The sequence below is a fragment of the Agelaius tricolor genome, unplaced genomic scaffold (genome assembly GCF_023055355.1).
Source record: "Agelaius tricolor isolate 1412-34295 unplaced genomic scaffold, bAgeTri1.0.p SCAF_1, whole genome shotgun sequence".
NCBI classification, from domain to species: Eukaryota; Metazoa; Chordata; class Aves; order Passeriformes; family Icteridae; genus Agelaius; species Agelaius tricolor.
In genome coordinates this window covers 12,841,071-12,862,060 of record NW_027269261.1, presented here as the reverse complement: position 1 = coordinate 12,862,060, position 20,990 = coordinate 12,841,071, and the positions used below count along the sequence as shown (strand labels likewise).

Here is a 20,990-nt window from a genome sequence, read left to right as displayed (position 1 = left end):
GCATAAGCCCGAAAAAGGACACACGTTAACAGAGGATTAACCCTTAAAAGCAATAGCCCGTTGAATATTCATACATCTCATACATGATGCATAAATTCCATTCAAACACAGGATTCTGTCTGGCCAGTGTCAGCTTCTTCCTCTTAATCCTGATGGTGCCGTTCATGTCTGAGCGAGGCGGGAAGAAGTTCGTTTCTCCTGATAATGGGGCAATAAATTCTCTTTCTCTGAAAGATTTAGGTGTCCTGTGGCTGCTATCTCGGTGCGAGTACCTCATTCCTTTCTTAAGAAAATATCCCACATACATAGGTCCCATTTTAACTACAAAAGTTTCCTTTTAACTACAAAAATACATTTACCATGCTATTAAAATGTTAATACAGCACTACTAATCAATACAACATAATACATATAGTAAATATCTGCGTAGAGCCATATAATATGCACTTTTCACAATTCTGTAATTTCGAGATGAAGGAGCGCGGAGCCCCGGCCATGCGGCCCCGGCGTTGCCATGGCAGCGGCGGCGCGCCGGGCGGGCCGCGCCTGCGCGCTCCCGCAACGCGGGCGGCTCGGCAGCGGGGCGGGCGTGACGCGCGGAGCGGGCCCCGCAGCGATTGGGCGGAGCGGGCGTGACGCCAGGCGCGGACCGCGCGGCGATTGGGCGCCGCTGCTGGCGCGCCGGCGCGCGCGCGGCGTGCTTGGCGGGAGGCTGACGGCGGCAGCAGCAGCAGCACCGGCACAAGATGGCGGTGGAGCCGCCGCGGGAGGCCGTGTGGCCCGAGGGCGCGGGGGCCGAGGCGGGCTTCGTGCGCGCCGTGCTCTCGCTGCCCGAGAAGCCCGACACCACCGTGCGCTTCTTCGAGCGCGGCGACTACTACACGGCGCACGGCGCGGACGCGCGGCTGGCCGCCCGCGAGCTCTTCCGCACCCGCGCCGTCATCCGGCAGCTGGCGGGGGCACCGGGTGGGTCCGGGCGTGCGGGGGAGCCTCGGAGCGGGCCCTGAGGGAGGGACGGACAGACGGACGGAAGCGGCGGGCGGGGGGGGCGCCTGCTCCAGGCCTGGCTGCGGCCGGCCTCGGGGCCGGGGGGAGCGGAGGGAGGAGGTGGCGGTGGCGGCCCCTGGAGGCTCCGGGTAGTCCCTGGAATCCCCTGGCAGCCCTCGGGAGGCCCTGGCAGGCGGTGCCCGTTGCTGAGGCCGAGGCCTGCGGGTGTCACAAGCTCGGGCTCACGGTGGCACTGCGTGGGCTCAGCCTGGGGCTGTGCTGCCGGTCCCTTCCCGCCCTCCCGGCGCGGATGGATGCGGGAAGGGAGATGCTGAGAGGTGTCCGTGTCCCGTGTCCGCTCTGGTTCATGGAGGCCGGGAATCACTGAGGGAAGTTCTTTACTTTCACGTGTTTCTGTGTGTTTCATAAGATTTTGTTTTCCATCCGCCCCGTGCTGCTTTTTGTTTATCGCTTGGCGTAAGGCAGTGCAGCTTGCAGATGTGGGTGTAAGAGCATCAAGATGAATTATCTTGTCAGACGGTACAAACCTTAGTATTGGCCTTAATCTCGAGAAACACAGTGTTGTGTTATTGATTTATTGTGTTATCTGAGTTATTGGCTCGGATTTTGTAAAATAAACCTCTTTCAATGAATAAATTTTTTTTTCTGTGAGCAACAGCAATAAAAACATGACATTCTCATATGCTTTTTCCTTTCTATTGTGACTGATGAGGTCACAGGTAAAAAAACCCAACATTTAAATACTCCAGCTCTCCCCAAAACTTGGTGTGTCTTCTAGAGTGGAAGTGTCATCAGTATTATTGTTGTATTCAATTTAGAAGTTATTTTGCAGTTATTTTACATGATTTTGTAATCATGTGACTACCAGCTCCAGTTTTAAACCCTCTAAAGCCTTATCTACCATATCCAACTAAAAGCATAAAACTGCACTTGTTGCTTTCAGGATGATTTCAAAGTACACATGAGCTTCAGCTGCTCCCTACCCCCTGCTAGTGTATTGTATTGTTTCAACTGAAAAAATAAGAAAAAATGTGCTTTATCGGGACAGTTCTACACTGGGAAAGAGGATATATGTAAAATGAGGGTTTTTTTACCTGATTCAAAAAATCTTACTAGATGTTTGAGGAAAGAACATGAAAAAATCCTATCTAAAATAAACCCATAAGTCCACACCTGTGGGTGTGGAAGTTTGCTGTTTAACGTCTTTGATGGAAAGGGAGGAAGAGCCTCATATGTGGTTAAGGCATGTTGCTAAAAAAGAGATGTGATACTCTGTTGCTTGTGCTTACTTGGTGGCTCATCTAACACACATCCAGTGTTTCTGATGCCAGTCTGAGTTATTTCCACTTCCCAGCCTGGCAGGAAGCTTAATGTATTTGAAATGTATGCAATGTTCAGAATTTTATTGTATGCCTGCAAAGCCCCATTTGCTCAGCAGTGGAATTGCCTTGTTCTGTGAGTAGGCTGCTGCTGGAGTTGGGGAGTTAGAAGTGGTGTTGCTCCTCTGGGCAATTCCATGGAATTAAATTAGTTCAGCTGCATCATCTGCTTGCACATGCTGGAGCAGAAGCAAGAAATTTGTCAATTAGGCACTTTCTAAGTTAGGTTTTAATGAAAACTGTTAATTTTTTTCAGGTGATATGTTGTTTTTACTGGATAAATTATGATAAAAGGGGAATGTCTTTGCCCATGTGTTGAGTGAGTGTGAATAGGGTGGCAGTCTTTTCTGTCATCAGAAGCTGCTTATTCAGGAAAGACAAGATGTACTGCAGGAGAACCTGTAGCAGACTTCTAATCCTCATTAAATCAAAATATGTGAAATATTAATTAGTAAACCAAGTCAACAATATTGTGAGAGGAACATATCCCTTTGTATTTATTAATGTGAATATTATACATTATATATTATACTATATTACATACATATTATTAAGTGAAATTAGGAATTGAACATTGTTTTTATTTGGAGAGAGAGTATGCTTTCTTCATTAGTATTAACCAGTTTAATGTGGATTTTTGTTGTTTCATGGATTCTACATGTTTGTTTCTTTGATGTTAAGGCAGTGTCTTCTGAAGGCTATTCTTGGGGATTTTGATTACAGAAAATAAGAAAATAACTTTATGAACAAATAAATGGAATTCAGGTATCTCATAATTTTCTTTTTGTTTTTTGGTAGGAACTGAGAAGCTTGAGAGTGTTGTGCTTAGTAAAATGAACTTTGAATCCTTTGTGAGGGACCTGCTTCTGGTTCGTCATTACAGAGTTGAAGTTTACAAGAACAAAGCAGGGAGCAAATCTGTCAAAGAAAATGACTGGTATTTAGCTTACAAGGTACAATTTTCAACCTTTCTTTATAGTTGTGAGATGAAAGAAAAAAGCTCCATAGCTTTTTCCTGCTTGGAGTTTTGGGATTTTGAGGGACTGATGATGAGAAGTCACACCTGATTGTTATATATTGGTTATATAGCTGTTATGGATATCACTGTATTTTCTACTGCTCTAAGGCTGAAAGAGCTTGCCTTAGGTTGGGGAATAAAGAAAACCTGAAGTGCTTTCCTCTCTGTAGGTGATATGTAAAATTCAAATGGTTAAAAAACCAGAATAGCTGTGTATTTGATATGAATGGACTGTGCAGTACTTAGTTTGATCAGTTGCTATTTTGAAAGAAAGAAAGCAAGTGTGTGTGTACAATTCTTTTAATGAGCATTTCTCTTTTTCTCCATAGGGTTCTCCAGGAAATCTTGCCCAGTTTGAGGAAGTTCTCTTTGCCAACAACGACATGTCCACAGCCATTGGGGTTGTGGGGGTGAAGCTGTCTGCTGCTGATGGACAGAGGGTGGTAGGAGTGGGCTATGTCGACACTACACTGAGAAAATTGAGTGTTTGTGAGTTCCCAGATAACGATCAGTTCTCCAACCTTGAAGCTCTACTGGTTCAACTGGGCCCAAAGGAGTGTGTGCTGCCAGGAGGAGAGACTGCAGGAGAGATGGGGAAACTCAGACAAGTAAGGGAACCACTGTGGCTGACAGACAGAACCTCTAAAAAGCTCAGCTCTGCTTTTTTAGCCAGGCTCTGATTTGTGGAAAAACCAAGGACCAATATCTTAATTCAAGGAAGTTTTGATTTATGTGTACAAAATTGATTTATTTGCCCTTTAATCAACAAAAGTTCTAAAATCTTGTCTTTCATCTCTCTCCCTGCAGCCTAGCAGTAAATAAGTATCACTTCAGGGTTTGCTTCTGTGTGGTCAACATCTGTCCCTTAAATATTGAAATTAATGGATAACTGTGTGTATTTGTGAACAACAGGTCATTCAGAGGGGAGGAATCCTGATTACAGACAGGAAGAAGGCAGATTTCACAACAAAAGATATTGTTCAGGATCTCAACCGCCTGTTGAAATCAAAGAAGGAAGAGCAGCTGAACAGTGCAGCACTGCCAGAGATGGAAAAGCAGGTGAGCAGTGTTCAATGTGCCTCTCTTTAAAAAGTGGAGTGGTCTGTGCACCTGAGGTGAGCTGATCTCCTCTACATTCTTGCTGAAGTGTTCAGCAGTTCTGCTGGACTTGGGTCTGTGTCAGAGCTGGATACCAGGGCTCCTGGAGGAAATGGAAAAAACCATTCACTTATGGCTTTAGAGGAGAAACTCTAATAGGTAAGCAAATAGACTGCAGGAGAGGTGCTTCCTGTTCATAGTCTATCTAGCCTAAGGACTGAAATACAATACTCTGGTTATTTTGCATGACAAGAAAATTGGTATTTGAAAACAGAGTTATGTTTATGATAATATTTTTGTGTTGTCTTACAGCTTAAGTATATGATTTAGTGCCTGCATGTTTGTTCTCAGCTGCAAACAAGAGGCAATTTGTTGAGATAAACAAGTTTGAAAATGGCCCTCACTGCTGATGCTCACTGCAGGTGTAAGGTTCACAATTATCCTCCCTTAATGTGTCATTTCATAACAGATTAGAGTTGTTTGAAGTGTGTTGCAGCTGAACAAGTCAGTCATGCTGCTGCCTCTCTTTTGTGCTGGCACTCAGCAGTGCTGTGCAGTGAGTCAGATGCTTGTTCTGGCTGAAAGCTAACCCTGAAACCATGTCCTGAGATGATCCAGCATATCTCGCTGATCTGTGCAGTATAACTTGTTTGTGTTCCTGAGCTGGAAGCATCCTGATAACAGCTTTGGGAAGCTGGCAAGGTGTGCAACTTCACATTTTGTTGATCAGATTATGCAGATGGCTCGTGTGTTGTTCTTGCACCTGCCTAGAAAGACGTAGAACGCCCCTATGGAAATGAAGTCTTGTCAAACAGGATGAGTCTCTCATAGTCCTGCCAGAGTTGGCATGGCTCAGAGTCTTCCCCAGCAGTAATTTTCTAGGAGCATTTATCAAATCCTCTTGGATTCATGGGTGTTTCTAACTAGAATGTGTTTTTTTAAAACAACTTCAGGTTGCTGTTTCGTCTTTGTCAGCTGTTATCAAGTTTTTGGAGTTGCTGTCAGACGAGTCTAATTTTGGACAGTTTGAACTGACTACCTTTGATCTTAGTCAATATATGGTTCTAGACAATGCAGCTGTTCAAGCCCTCAACCTTTTTCAGGTAAGAAATACCTACTTGAGTTAGTAACTGGTTTAGAGTATGTTTAATTACTTAGTTGCTTGATAATGAGCCTCACTGCCCAACTGCAATTCCCCAGATCCTGATTAATGGCAACTTCTACATTTTAGCTTTGTTCTCAGTTACTCTCCTGCAATGTGTGTTTTAAACATTTAGATACTCTTACCACCTTTTTAATTTTTTGTTTCTCGTTGGTTTATTTTAAATGTAGAAGGGGAGAGAGGATCATCAAGGAGGTAGGAAGTGGCCACGGTAGTGCTGTTCTTGGGAAAAGAATGCAAACTTCAGTTAGATGGTGTTGCTGGAACATGTAACACATGACAGGAGCAATGCCAGTGGTGTCAGGAAGGGAAGGCTGGCAGTGAACAGGACAGCACTTGTGAGCAGTCTGAAAGCACCATGTCATGTTAACTGTCATGTTTTGATGTCAGTTTTACCTTTTTTACACACATTTTCTACAAATCCAGGCAGATTGACAGACTCCTTCATACCTCCTGCCAGGTCTGCTTTTCTGCTGTGCCCATTTCTACAGTTAGAGGAAAGCATGGACTTTAAGTGGTGTCACCTTTTCTCCTCTGTTTCCACATTAGTAAGCCCTGCTTAATAATCTTTGCTTGAGCTTAATCTGCTTGCATTTCAGATTTATAGGAAGATATCACAGATTATGGCCCCTGTTTACTTTGGAGGAATTTCTGCAGGAAAACAGAGCATGTATTCAGCATTTGAGCTGGTTACCCCTGGAGAGAGGTGTTTTGAATTTTTTCAATTTTTTTTTTAAATTTCTTGCTGCTGTGTGCCTCTCTAGGTAATGAAGCAAAAATTACATTTCTTCTCAAGCTTTATGGAGGGTGTTCTAGGAAGTTCTCTTTTAGCTACATTCCTTTACAAGTCCTTGCAGGTGTTACGTGTTTTATGATAGGAGATATGCTGCTGTGTCTTCAGGGGCTGTTGTGAGCCTTGGAACAAAGGTTTTTCCATGGAGCAGGAAGCTGCCTGCATGGTAGGATGTGTGTGTGGAGGTTCTTGGACAGCAGTAAAGCAAAGTCAAATTATTTTGTAATGTGAGTTGCTCTGTGAGGTGTGTAGGTAAAGATCTTATGGTGCTGCAGATGCAGTAGGTGGTATGGAATGTAACCCTAAACATTGGATGTGCTGAAATAGGTCATTTGTGTATAATGTATGTGTTCTGTGACACTTTCTTACATTCAGAAGTTTCTATTATGTCATACTGCCCAGAACACTGAGAATAGGCCCATACACTTCAGATATTAGATATTCCAGGGGCTGAATGTGTCAGTATTGCTTCTCATAGCATTCATTTCCTGTTCTTGTGACTCCAGTTCTACATACAGGAACATCCAGACCTGCTCCTGGTTGAATGCTTGCCTGCTGTTTTAATTGCAGCTTTTCTTGTGTAGAGGGGGTTGAGATTTTAATTTCAAAGTCAAGAGTTGAAACAAACTTGTTTGTTCAATATTAACCAAAATTTTTGCTTCATAGCTGTTTGTGCGAAAACCAAATCAAACCACAACAAAAATTCCCAAAAGGCTCTCTGGATTCCAGTTAATATTAAACCTGAATTATGGGTAATGAACTGTAATTTGAACAGAGCTGAGTTTAGAGGTGTTTATAGCACTGCAGAGATGATCTGGGGAAGCTTGAGAGGATTCAAGTAACTGTTCTTCCCCATTGCCTGATTCTGTTGTGTTGTTCCCCTCCCAGCAACCCCCAAAGTTCTCAAACCAAAACCCTTGAACTCAGGTGCTGTTTCTTGTTGCTTTTTTGTGATGGACAGCACCCCTAAGTTTTGACCTTAAGAAGAGCAAACTAGCAAATATTGTAGATGTATTTCCACTTTTGCTACTCAAAGTGCAAACTGCCCCGTGACTAGGTACACTTTTAACTTAGCTGTTCAGTTAGGATTGGTTCCAAAATAGACAAATGTACTCCTTCCTTCCCATGTTCCAGGGACCAGAGTGTAGGTACTTTAATGCTGCCCTGTTTCATTTACCATTTTTGGTGGGTGCCAAGTTAAATGGATAAAAAACATGTTCTGTTCCTAAATAGCTGTGTGTCATTCACTGGGTGTCAATAAACTTCAATAACTAATTTTTTTTTTTCCTTTTGTTCCTTTATTTTTTTCTTTAATTCTTTCTAGAGTTCTGTGGAAAATGCAAATTCTGCACAGTCTCTAGCTGGATTACTGAATAAATGCAGAACCCCTCAAGGACAAAGACTGGTTAATCAGTGGATCAAACAACCACTTATGGACAAGACCAGAATTGAAGAAAGGTAACAATATTATGTGTTTAATAGACTTAAACACTTTAGTAACTATTTTATATAGGCCCTTTCTTTTAAAACACAGAATGCTACAACCAAGAAATAGTAGTGGTTGGAGTCTTTTGTGTGCTACCCTCTAATGCATTGCACTTAGAGCTGAATATATTTTCTTTGAGATGCAAATTGACAGGTTACTGTTAAATTAAATGCTTTCTACAATTATACATTTTAAAGAGGAGGTGCAATATGTTTGGATGATCTGAATGATGCTGTGCTACAGGCTAAGGCAGTGCAGCAGCCACTTACTGGCTTTGTTCATATGCAAATGCTCAGTCTGTATAATAATATTTTGACGTCACTTCAAGTTTCCAGTTTAAAAAAAAAATCAACAAAACAACCAAAGAATTAAGCAGTTGTGACGTGTTCCTGTTCCCAGAAGGAAGCCACTTCTGCTTACAGTAGGTCACTCTAATCATGCCTGGATACTGTGGGGGCTTTCTTGCCCTTTGATCTTGACCTCTGTCACAGTGGCTGCCCTGCCAGTAGATAACAGTATCAGTTGATAAGAAGCCTTAGAGAATCTGCTAAATCTCTGCTGAGAATGCACAGATGATTCTCCACTCTTCAGAGAGGAAAACTGCAAAGGCTGTGTTCCTACTGTGTGTGTTTGTCTTGAGTATGTTCACATACTCAAATACAAGTTGCACATTTTTTTAAACTACTGCTATATATACTGTCTTTTAATGATTTAACCCCAACTTTCATGCAGCTCTAGCAATCAGCACCACAAAATGTGTATTAAAGTGTATCTTGACAAAGCAGAAGAGGCTGGAAAGTTGAGTTTAACTTTGATTGATTCTCTAAGGCTCATATTTCAGATAAGGCATTGCAGATATGTCTCTATATGCTGTTGGGCACAGATCCCTGCTACCAGAAAAAGAAATCTTGGCTTGGATGTGCTGATATTTAAATAAGTTATACAAAGAGTAGTTGTTTAAGTCCAGCTGGCACCAAGCACAGAGCTGCCTGCTCACCTCCCTGGTGGAATGGGGAGGAGAGGCAAAACCCAAAACACAGCACTGTACTGGCTACTGAGAAAAAATAAACTCTGTGCCAGCCAAAATCAGGATGATAGTTTTCTCTCTATATTTCTGGAGACTGAACTATTCTGCTTCTTTTCAACAAGTTTTTCTACTCTACTTTTCCTCATCAGTTGCAGAATGGTGTGTAGTAACTTGGTCAGGGCCCACTTTGAAATGTTGTTAATGTGACACTGAAATATTTGTTCCCAGGTTTGTTGAATGCTGTATCTTACTTCTGCATGCGTTACAAAAGCTTTCATTGTTGGTTCTTGACTAAGTACCCAGGATCATCTGTGTCTGTCAGTTTTGGATCCTTATATCCGAACCAAATTTTATTTTATGATTGTGTTGTTTTTAAAATTTTGAAGGCTTAGAACTCCCATGTTGTAACTTTCTTATGTCAAAGTAAACATTAGAAATCTTAACTTTTGTGTGACACGTTTGCTTATTACTGTACATCAGAAATCTTCCAAGTTTGGAAGAGACAGTGTTTTCTTTATAAAACTGGGGTTGAGTTGTAGGCAGAAAATGTAACTTGACCTGTTTTGTAGAGTTACTGTCACCTCTGTGCTTTGTGTTGCTGTTCTCTGTGGCTGATGTTGGCTGCATGTGGGAACAGGTGTATTTAAAGGAGGAGGGGAGTAATTAAATGAAGTTAAGCTCTTAGTGAAGCTGTAAAGGTCATTATATTCAAGTGTTTTGAATTTGAAAGAAGTCCACTGATAACCTCCTGTATCTTGCCCAGCTGCAGAGACCTTGGAGCTGCAATCTGTTAAAAGTGCTTTGCTTTAACCTCTACTAATGGGCATTGAAATGCCATGGAGACACCTTTTCACTTTATTCTGCTGCATTCTGTCTGAATGCATCTTGCTTTCAAGTACTATCTGGATGAGCTCAATTCTCTGAGATAAAAGCAATGTAATTTACTTGTAAGCTTCATCCTCCCAGACTTTATGCTTTTCAGAGGGTGTAGGACTGTTCTTTTTTTAATCCCAAGGAACAAGTATGATAAGAGAAGCTGTTAGTGAGAGGTACTGACAGATTTAAATATCTTTTAGAAGATATGCAGTTGCCAAGTTGTTTTCTGAAGACTTTACAGTATATTGTGGTTGTTTTAAGGATTGCAAACCACAGTTTAGAGCCTAAGGTGGCTTGAGAAGGAAATACTTGCGCTGTTTTTCCTTTACATCTCCTTTGTCATCAAGGGGAGCTACTGATTGTTTCTCAGCTTGGAGTGTGCCATGTTGAAGGGCCCCATTTAACACTAACCAGAGCAAAACTCCTCAAACCAAGCAGAACTGCCCGAGCTGGACTGATGTTCAGTGGCTGTTTTGAAGGAAGCCTCCTGTTTTGCTTATACAGGAGGTGTTTGACTTAGCTGTTGTCCCAGTAGTGTAAAATTGGTGTCTGAAAGTTTTACTAATTTTTTTTTCCCCCGCAAGTTATACTGTTGTAACCCTCTGCTAAGACCTGCAGGTGGTGCAAGTCATCTTTTGGAGATAAAGGAATCCACTTCTTTCAGGAGTTTGTAATCTGCAGTGTGCTGTTAACCTCTATGGAAAAATGGAACACAGAGTTGAATCAGCAATCCATGTTAACTCTTGATACAGTAACAGCACAAATTAAAGTACATGGTGCACATGCTTCAGATAAAATGAGGTTTACTGACAGGAGCAGCTCCTGATGAGGACTGAGAAAAGAGAGGCTCCTGATAGCTGCCTGTCTTGTAAGACTTGGGGTTCTGCCAGTATCCAGCTGGTTTTCCTTGATTAAAAAAATAATTATCAGTCATAAGTATACACAATACAGCCCTACTTCTCCTGTGTGGTGTGTTCAGAAGGCAAGTACATGAGGTTCTTGCTGCTTGTCTCACAGTCAGCATATTTGAAATTAAAATGTAGTCGCAGAGGCAGCATGTGCAAATACAAGTATTAATTTCATAACCAAATTGACTGCAATACAGCTTCAGTATGTCTTGTTTATTCTCCAGGTACTGGAGAGTCTGAGGAATGTGGCACAGTGTAAAATAGAGCTTGTTCTGTTATGTCCTGAGAAGAGAGTTCATGCTGAATATATTTTTTTTTTTTTCTGTATTTGGGATAAACTCTATCTGACATTTATACACACCATAAATAAAAGATTCCAGCTCACCTTTTTAATGCTTTATGTATACTGTGGTTGAACCTCTTATGTGCCTGTGTCCCATGGAGAAGGTGCAGGGGTCTCAGAGGAGTTGAAGGCTGTACTCAATCATCACTTGCTCTGATCCAAGCCTATTTTGAGCTTTCCTCCTGTGTTTCTGAGGATCATGCTGTGTGGAGGCCACATTGTAGAAAGAAGCCCTGTCTCTGGCAGAGTCAGCAAGGAATACATTTGGGAAGCTAGAGGTGAATAAATGGCTGGAAGGGTAAAACTTCCAAGTCTGTAGAACATTTTCATGCATCATGATTATTTAAGTAGCAGTTTGTTTAAAAAATAAAGAAAACCCAACCCTAGCTTGTTGCCTTGAGACAAGAAGAAGAAACATAATCCAAGGCCCTGGCTCTCTTGGAGCACCTTGGGTGAGGTGTGGGGATGGTCAAACTCTGGAATGTGTGCTCAGATAGGTGAGGGGATCTCTGTTCTTGCTCAGTGTTTGGCTGAAATTAGCCTTGTTTTGAGCAGGGGCTCAACCAGAGGCCTGCAGTTCCAATAGGGATTGTTGTGCTGCTAAGGTTTCACTGCTTTTGTGTTCTTTTCTAACCTGCAGCTGTCCCTGCAAAGCATTGCAGACAGGCTTTGTAGCTTTTGTTGTTCTGGCTGGGAGCTCTGCAGAGACCTTCAGTGCTTTTCAGGACCTCTGCAGAGGCACAGACTGAGCCCAGGCAGCTGCACTAGCAGTGTGTGCTGGCTGTGTCCTCACTGAGGGAGGAGGGGAAGATGTGACCAGCCTGGAGGTTTGTCTGAATGACCTCTTCAAAATGCATTTTAGGCACTGGGAGTGCTCCCAATGCCTCTAGGGAGCTTCTGAAATACAGGTTGGATCTGAGCAGATTTGAAGGCAGAAATGTGATTTCTTATTGTCATGGAGATCATGGTGGAATAAATATTTCCCATGAAAGATGTTGTCATTCCAGTGACATGAAAATGGTGTCGGCTTCCAGTAAGCCTCGAAAAATGTCACCTTTGTCATTCCAAAAGTTACCATCACCAAGTTCCCTAGAGAAATGCTTCTTCTTTAACCCTCTTCACCTATGTTTACTGTTTTCAAAACTACTAATTGACCTCTGTTTTCATTTGGGTTTGCTTGTAAAACTGAGTTTGCCATTGAGTGCTGCCTAGAGACATTAAACTGGAGCTCTGCTAGTCAAGAACACATCACACAGGCCATGTCTCCGGGAAGGAATTGCCATCAAAATTCCAGGCTCTCAAAACCTACCCAAAGGCTTAGATTGTTATGTTACAAAAAGACTTACATTTAGTTTTCTTGTCTGAGGAGCTGAAAAAAAGACTCCTTTCATGACACCATCAGGTGTGAGAAAGACAATGTTGGTGTTTGTATCCTGCTTGTTTGTATTCTGTTATCCAAACCGTTTGTCTTCTGGGTCAGGGATCAGCCATCAGTGTTGCAGATCTGTAAATTATAGGTGGCATTGAGAGGTGCAGCACTGAGCAGGTAGTCATAGTATCTCCTCATTGATACTTCCAGCTCACCCACTTCTTCCTGTCAAGTCCTCACTTGGTGCAAAATAAATAGAAGGATTAAGCTTTTAGTCATTTCTTTTGTGTCTGAGTTTTGAGGCTCAACAGAAATGAAAATTAAACTGAAATTTGATTGAAATGTCAGATTGGTTTTCAGACTTGTAAGACATGATGAAACTGCTATTTATTTAGGGAAATGTGAATCTGTAGCTGCCATACTGTTCTTTGCCTCTCATGCTGCCAAAATGAGGTGGATGGCACTTACTGCCATAGTTAAATTTTGCTTAGAATCTGTGTTTGAGTATTCATTCCATTAAGTTTCTATTATATATGGAAACTTAATATGCACAGGTGCAAAGCTCTCAGGTTTGTAACAGTGTCCTTGGGTAGTCACTGTTTTGAACACTGGATACAGGAATATGGTTTTGTTCTCTGTGAAAGAACAGTGACCACATGATTGTTTCTGCTTTGCTTAATTTATGTCCAAGAACATTAGAAAGGTGGCATGTTAGGACACTGCAATGGAAGCTCTTGACAAGAAAATTTTGTCTTGGCTTGTAATTTAATTTTCATTTATCATGTGTGAGTATTATAAGAGTCTTTAATGTTTTGTTGACGTACAGTTTTGAGTTTCTTCAGTACAGAATTAATGCAAATGAAGAAATATTTGTTTTTCGACAGCTAAGAAATAGAACTTGTTCAGTTTGCTCTGAGTTTGCACAAGCTTAAAGAAATGCACAGGTTAGCAATTTAAAAGGGTATTAATGTTGATGGAGTAGTGTAATAAATGCAACCTCTTAATTTTAATAATGTATGGAAACTTGTAAGGAGTAAAGCACAAAAAATAATAACGAAAATACCTTTTCCTCAGCTGACCCTAGTCTTTGAAGACCATGCAGTAATACACTTTTATCACTGTGTCCCAAAATTCTATATTTAATTAAAAAGCAAGACTGGCAGAAAACTTCCATGGTTTAAGGCATTAAGCTGGGACACAGCCCTCTGCTGCTTTCCATCTTGGGTGGCTCTGGCAGGTTTTGGGTGGAGCAGTTTCACTCTGTGGGGTTAATGAAGGTGCCCATGACTGTGTTTGGTGAGTCCTTGCTCCATCCTCTTCATTGTTCTTTGTTACCATATAAGAAATGGAGGTTTATTAGGAATTCTTAAAAGATGGGCAGTTGTTGTTTTGTGTCCAAGCCCAAATTCTGTGTTGTTCTTGTCTTTATTTAAATTAGGATCTTTTTGCCTTCATGTCCTTGACACTTGCTCACACTCTGTTCTCTATGTAGGGTTTCTTAGGATTTAGTGTCAAAGTTTTTAATTTGTTTTTGACTCTTGTGCACCATGCAGCAGCCTGCGGCCCTGAGTTTGTTTCATGGATGGCTCACACTTGAAATCACTTTAAATCAAAAGGTTCATTAATGCTTCCCTAGCTGTGGACTGCCACCTGCTCCCTTGTAATTGGCACTGGTGTTCCTGTAACTGACTCCTTCATCTTTTGATGGGGAGTTTATCATGCTTAAACAACCAAAGGTGTCATGTTGGATAGCAGATAATCCAGAAAAACTCAGCAGTTGCACAAAGGGGGACTCCATCCCTCCTACTTCATTTTTTTTTTTTGTCTCTCAGCTAAAGATCAGTTTGATTTGGCTTGTTCACCTGATGAAAACTAGTCCATGAAAAGGTGAGGAAAGTTGTCAGCCAAAATTAATCCTTTTGCCCCTCTGCAGCTGGTCCATGAGGTGCTATTCTCATGAACATCCTGAGTGCAGGTCAACAAGTACCAAAAGCCAAGATTTGTTCAGATTTATTAATCTGACTTGAGTTTGCTTTCTGCTGGCACTTTGACTGTTTTAGAGATTATGCCAGTTGATTTATGTTGTGAGTCAGATTGCCAAACTTGCTGCAGGAGGATAGAATCTGCCTATCCTTGGATTGGAATAGTGAATCTGTGAAATGGAGCTGTGCACTACCATTGCTCAATAAACCTGCTGCTTTCCTGACAAATTAGCTGTGAAGATGCTATTAGCATATTTTTAGCTCCTACAGAAAACAGACAATGAAAATTTTATGAAAAAGACTACATGCATGGAAATAAACATTGGGAAGACAAAAAATACATCTCTGACAAAGATTTCAGGAGATATTTCTTGCTTTATGAGCTATCCCCATATCACTTTTGTCTTGAGGGTAAGAGACTGCTTAGTCCAGCAAGGTTGCAATGTGGTTTGAGGTGGGAAAGGATTTGCTGCATTGAATATTCAAAATTCAGCTTTGCTGATAGATCCCCTTTTTTTTCTTCTATAAACATGCATGTTTAAAAGGTGGGAACACTTGTTTATCATTCTGTGAAATAGTGTGTTACTATAAGGTGAGAATTTCCCCTTTTTATGCCAGTTCCTCTTCTGGTGAGCTGTTTAATTCATTAGGGGTAGTAATTTTGTTATTCCTTAGCTGTGAAAGAGGAGGGAAGGGGAATCAAATCTGTTTAGATTTTTTGCTGTTACATAAAACTAGTTTGAGTGGCAGTTCTTGGTAATAATTAAAAAGTACTTTGTTCTTATTTGGCAAATCCAGCTTTTGGGAAAAGAAAGTAATGGTTTATTTTTCTTGTCTATCAATTAGATAGTGACTGGCCCTGTGTGTAACACACCCAGGCTGAGGAGTGGGAGATAAAAGACACCTGGTTCTGGTTTGAGGTGTGACTGGGGTGATTGTGTAGGTGTAATTTGGATGAACAGGTGCATGAAAGTTTCTTCAGAAGCTAGACAGGAGCAATACTCCTTGTTTTAAATGCTCTGATATTTTCAGGACCCGAGTTTTGTAGAGCCAGGCCTGGTCTGCCATGGGAATGTGGAGTAGTCCCAGCTGTGAGGTGGTGGCAGGGAGATGTCCCTGTGTCCCTGCTGCAGGGCATGGGTGGCCTTCAGTCTCACCTGGAGGGAAGCAGGGGGAGCCCAGGCAAGCTCTGGTCACCTCCTGCCTGCAGAAATGCTCCTGCAGCTCCCCTCTGCACTCTGTGGTACACAGCTCACAGCTCTGCAGCTCCTGGCCACGGACAGGGCGCTGGTTAATGGGCACTGCTGCCAGCCTTGCCTTGGGAATGAAGGAAAGGTGATCCCTTCTCTTCTCCTTCCCTTCTCTTCTCCTTCTCTTCTCCTTCTCTTCTCCTTCTCTTCTCCTTCTCTTCTCCTTCTCCTTCTCCTTCTCATTGTAGGGGGTTTCTGTGACTGCCTCCCAGTCCTGCCCTTGCTCCTTAGTTCTGGCTGGAGGAGGCCAAGCAGGGCTCTGCTGCTGTGGTGCTGCTTTATTTCATGTTCCTCAGCATGATGCCAGGCACTCGCTTCCCTCAGGCTCTGAAAATATTGCTACAGTCTGCTTCAGGAGCAAAGTCTTAATTGCATCAAGTGGTACTTTGCTGACGAGAATTAAGACCAAGTATTTTATTTTTCTGCTGAAGAATTGTTTTCTTCTTTACTTTGCTTGACGTGCTGAGGTCAGAAAGTTCATAAGCACTTGTGCAAAAATAGTGAATTATTTTTGGTAACGTCAGACTTGGATAAGTGTCCTGTGGGGAAAAAAACCCTCAATGTTATTTTAACTGCTTTTCCTGATAATCCTGTCTTATTTTTTATTCTGATCTTATTATCTTGCCTCATAGTCAATACATGCAGTTTTCAATGCTTGATTTCTGTAAAAAAATTTCATGCTTGATTTTTATAAAAAAATAGTTACTTTGTGCTTGGTACTCCAATAGAGTCCCAGGGCTTTAATTTGCTCTCTTAGCCTTTGACATAATACTCAAATAGTGTATTCAGAAATTCATGTAGGGTGGTAAAGAGTCTGTTGCTTCCCTGATCCATATTAATTTTATGTTATATAAATATAACTGATATAGAGGAGTGTAAACTTTGTTTATTTAGAAGGCTGCATTTATTCGAATTATAAAATTTCTCTGTAAATGGACTGTCCTGGAGTTAGAAATATCCATTATTATTATCACGGTAGGATGGTTTAGGGACTAACTGGGGATACTAGAAAAGGCATGAGACTGATGTTTGACTGTGGCTTTCTCTTACATTGTTGAATATTACAGGTTTAACAGCAGGGACCCTGATCTGTGCAGCTGCTTAGTAGCACTCTGTGTACCCAGAGCTCTGGAAAGTGTGTGCAGTTTGATTTCTGTGGCTCTCCTAGGGTCTAAAGCTGCTCTTCAAACCTTGCACTCCGCATTACAAGGGATTAGACTTCAGCAGGGCTGTGACAAACAGGATATTCATGGACTCTTCAAGTTACATTTAAGATTAAAGGACCATAGGAGTGGGTTCTGAGGAGCTGCACTGCCACAATGGAGTGAAAGGCAGTTGTTAGTGCTGAATGCTTTCGGAGGGCTTCAGATCGGTGCCTGCAGGTAGATCCTTGGTTTAGTTCGTTTAAAACTTGATGGGAGAGTATGGAGGTAGGAGAGTCGTGGGTAGCAGCCCTACCTCACACTTCTCCTGGTGGCAGTGCTGCTTTCTGCCACCTTGGAAGTGCTGCTGGGACTGGGGCTTGTGGGCATCATTTCCCAGCCACTCTAGGCCAACACCAGGAGCACAGCTGGGCTTGTCCACAGCTGGCAGGGCCACCCCAGGGTGAGGTGCTTCAGGGAAGCCAGAGGTGAAGAGCAAACCCAGCCACAGCAAATGAAGGTTTGTGTCTTGGTTTGGAAAGACAGGAGTCTGCTAAGGAATGCAGGAGCCTCCCCTGAAATGGAGAATGTAAACCCTCCCCACCCCTCCGAATTGCTGTAAATTTTAAATTAAGGGGCTCTCAGGCAAAAAATATGGGAGCAGGAAATAACAGCTCTTTAATAGGGAAGAGAATAAAAGGATAAAATAAACAATGCAGTACATCAGCACAACACTGACAGAGTCAGAACCCAGCCTGACACCCTGTGGGTCAGGGTGTAGGTAGCAGTCCAAATGTGGCTGCAGTCCTCCTGAAGTATCAGGCATGGCTCTGTTGGAGCAAGGGGTCTTGTAGAGAAGGATGTACTCTTCCTCCGAAGAGCCAGTGGAAGAAGAGGCAGCTGCTGTTCCTTCTCCCAGTGGAGAAGCCGTGCTGGTGTCCCAGAACCTCTGGATTATATTTGGGTAGCAGTGCTTGGCTCCTCCCTCTGGGCGGAGCATCTCCCAATGGGATGCTGTAGTTCTTATCAGCCATGCAGTGACATTCAATAGCCTCTTATCAGCAGATGTCCCTTCCTGAGGGAGGAGTGATTGTGAGCCCTGAAAGAGAGAGAGATAAGGCAAACTGCCCACTTGACAAAAGACAGCTGCCATACAGGTGGTAATAGAACACCTCTTGCCTTGCAATCTGGAACAGTTTGAGGAGGGGCTGCAGCTGGGAGAATCCCCCTCAGTGTCAAGCTGAGGTGGCCACAGGTGCCTCTCCCAGGTTTTGTTCCTCTCCCAGGATTTGTTCTTCCACACTTTGTGGGTGGGCAGTGGACAGAGCAGGGCAGCTCCAGCTGCACCCCTGAGCCAGCTCCTCTTTGGTCTCTCTTGACTTCTTTGTTTCAGCAGAGGGGAAGTTTTGGTACTCTGTTTGGGTCTAGAGCTGTGAATGATTGCAAAATCTTTTAAGAAGCTACAGAGGTGATCAGAGTCCAAGGAATGCTGTCACCTTCCTGGGGTGACATTGTCTCTCTAAGAACACAGGCATCACAGGTGAACTCTGAAAAATGCATCCCCTTGGGGCTCTTTGTTCCTGCTTTGCTGTTTCTGTTCATCTACTGTATGATACAATATCTTCTCATTTGTTAAAAGCCTGCAGTTTCACATCCCTCACATAAAACAGTATGCACTTCAAATTCTGAATTTTGGAAGAATATACATTGTTCTACTTCTTCACTGTCCTCTTCAAAGTTTTCTTTTGTAAGCAGTTATCTTTTAGTGTAGATTTTTGGGGGTGTTTAGGTCGTGACAGTGGTTTTCAGGGAGGGAAGCTGTGAAGTAATTTGATAATACAGAAACATTCAGAAACTGAGGAAACAAAACCAGCTTTGTGCTCACGTGGCAGGAGGAAACAATGACAAGGTTGCACTGTTTGGGCAGGGGTGGGTGGGAAAGGTTCTGAGCCATTTAGCATGGAGGGGAGTCCCTGTGAAGGTGCAGGCTGCTCTTTTTTTGGCAGACAGCTGGGAGAAGTCTTGAATACCTGAGCACAAGCCTCCCACCTGGGTGTCTTGGAATTGCCTGGGATGTGTCTGAATTTATAGGCCCTTGTGTGTCCATGCAAATCTGGGAGGGATGGAGGAGAGGTTGCTCTGATGAACAGCTTGTGATACTCGGACAAGATAAGATTTTGGACCCTGAATGGTATTGGATGGCCAAATTGGTACAATTTCATTAAAACAGCAGTAAGGTTCTGACCTCTTGCTTGGGATATTCTGTCTCATATGTAGGAAGTGCTGGAGAGGTGTGTGCACAACTCATCCAGAAAGCAACATTCTGAGTTCCTGGGGAATCAAAAACCTGGATTCAGATCTAGTGTCTTCAAAGTACTGGAGGAACTGGAGCCTGTTGTGAGTCCCTTCCAAAGCTGATCCTGTGGCTTGGGTAAATGTTGCCACCAGCTGGAGCTGCCAGAAACCAGAGCAACTTCTGGCTGTGCAAAGGCTCCAGTATGAGCTGAGTGGGGACTGAGATCAGTGGTCCTAAGCCTGTGATGCATGACTAAAATAAAATGGCTTTTGATGGTATTAGTCTCTCTAAAGCTGCTGGTTCTTTATTCCTCAGGGTTTGTGTTACATTTATTTCTAATTATTTGCAAAGACTGCTCTAGTTTCATAAAAAAAAGTCTTTTTTGCATAACTAAGCACTTCCAAAATCATGTGTGGGTTGCTTAGATATTTTGCATTGTTATTTCTTTGTGCTTGTCTGAGAAATTTTGGATGTTATCTTTATAAATGCATGCAACAGCTCTGATTGTCTGAGGCAAAATGACCTGGGATGGTCAGTGTGATTTTTATGCTGCTGTGTGCTGAGTTACTAAAGTAATTTTTAGTTAGGATTCACAGTTCTGATTCTGGCTCCCATGTGCCAATTTTAGGTGTCTGCTTTAATGCTTCAAGGGCTGTAAAGCATACTGAAGTTCTTTGGCATGAAAAGAGCTTTGTCAATTTAAGGTCTCTACTGCCTACCTGAGGCAGCAAACTGGATTATGGCTGATTTTTGGGAGAGAGATGATTGTTTAGGGAACGACTTGGTCACCAGGAGGAGTTTATAAAGGGAGCTTAGGGGACAGTGCCTTGCTTATTTCTGGTTGGAAAAAAAAATTCTGGTTGGAAAAAAAGAATTTGAAGTATTTATCTACTTCAAATTTGGCTTCCTCCAGGGTGTTAAAATACTGTGTGCCTTGTGTAAAAAAGAAAACCCAATTAGAGCAGGTAAGGAGGTGGGTATCATTTTACATGTCTAGGTTAAGCATGTCCAGGGAGGATTTGCTTTGACTACATTGGGTTAAGAAAAGATCTGAGTTTGAAAGAAACCTGAGGGAAACAAAATAATGGTATGTGAGGTGTTTTTCCACTTTCCTTTGTATAAGGAAATCATGAAATTAAACTGATACAGCTGTGCATATTCTGAAACTCATGTGAGATGAAAGTCTCAGTGTATTTTAAAGCAGTCCTTAATATGCTGCTTTTGTAAGTGGTATTTCTTGATTAACATTCTGCATAATCAAGTAGAACAGTTGGACAGGAAAGTTGGTCTTAATCTGCAGTCAAAAAAATTCTTTAGCAGGCAGAGAATTTATGCTCTTCAGAAGACTCAGCTGTTAGATAGTCAGGGGAGTTACAAACTTTAAAGTCTTCTTAAAAGTAAGGCAGCTTCTCCTGTAAGAGAGGGCATTCCTAGTTTATTTCAGTATTAACACTTTTCCCCATGTGTTATGTGGAATTCTTAGTACAGTTTTTTTTTTTTCTCCTGAAAACATCTATGAATAATTGGGATTTAAAGTCACTACCCTGAAGTAATAACTAAATATTTATTACTCCTCATTATTAAATATGTATTAGTGATTACATATGGATCCCAGTTTCGTGAAATGATAGGAAAAAACCTCAGAGTCCTTTTTTTGAGCTTGGGGGAAATGTTTTCTTTCCTGCTTGGACAGAGAGGTGCTGAGCTGTTCAGGGTTTTGTAGAATGTTGGTGGAGGAGAGAATAAAATTCTAGGTGCTTTATAACTAATCTTCTTGCACACTGCTTTGTTGGGTTTTTGTTTTTTTTGGTGGTTTTTTTGTTTTTGTTTTGGGGTTTTTTTGTTGTTGGTTT

At 42.2% G+C, this 20,990-nt stretch overlaps 1 protein-coding gene across 1 annotated transcript in view; it reads left to right on the top strand.

Annotated features, from left to right (window-relative positions):
- The first annotated feature begins 683 nt into the window (after positions 1–683).
- The window catches only part of MSH2 (mutS homolog 2), a 47,586-nt gene continuing 27,279 nt past the window's right edge, over positions 684–20,990 (top strand). Inside the window, exons 1-6 of the mRNA XM_071423376.1 lie at positions 684–966; positions 3,186–3,340; positions 3,735–4,013; positions 4,318–4,464; positions 5,457–5,606; positions 7,783–7,916. Of these exons, the coding sequence (XP_071279477.1) occupies positions 747–966; positions 3,186–3,340; positions 3,735–4,013; positions 4,318–4,464; positions 5,457–5,606; positions 7,783–7,916 (1,085 nt within the window). The 5' untranslated portion in view covers positions 684–746. The remainder of the gene's footprint in view (positions 967–3,185; positions 3,341–3,734; positions 4,014–4,317; positions 4,465–5,456; positions 5,607–7,782; positions 7,917–20,990) is intronic.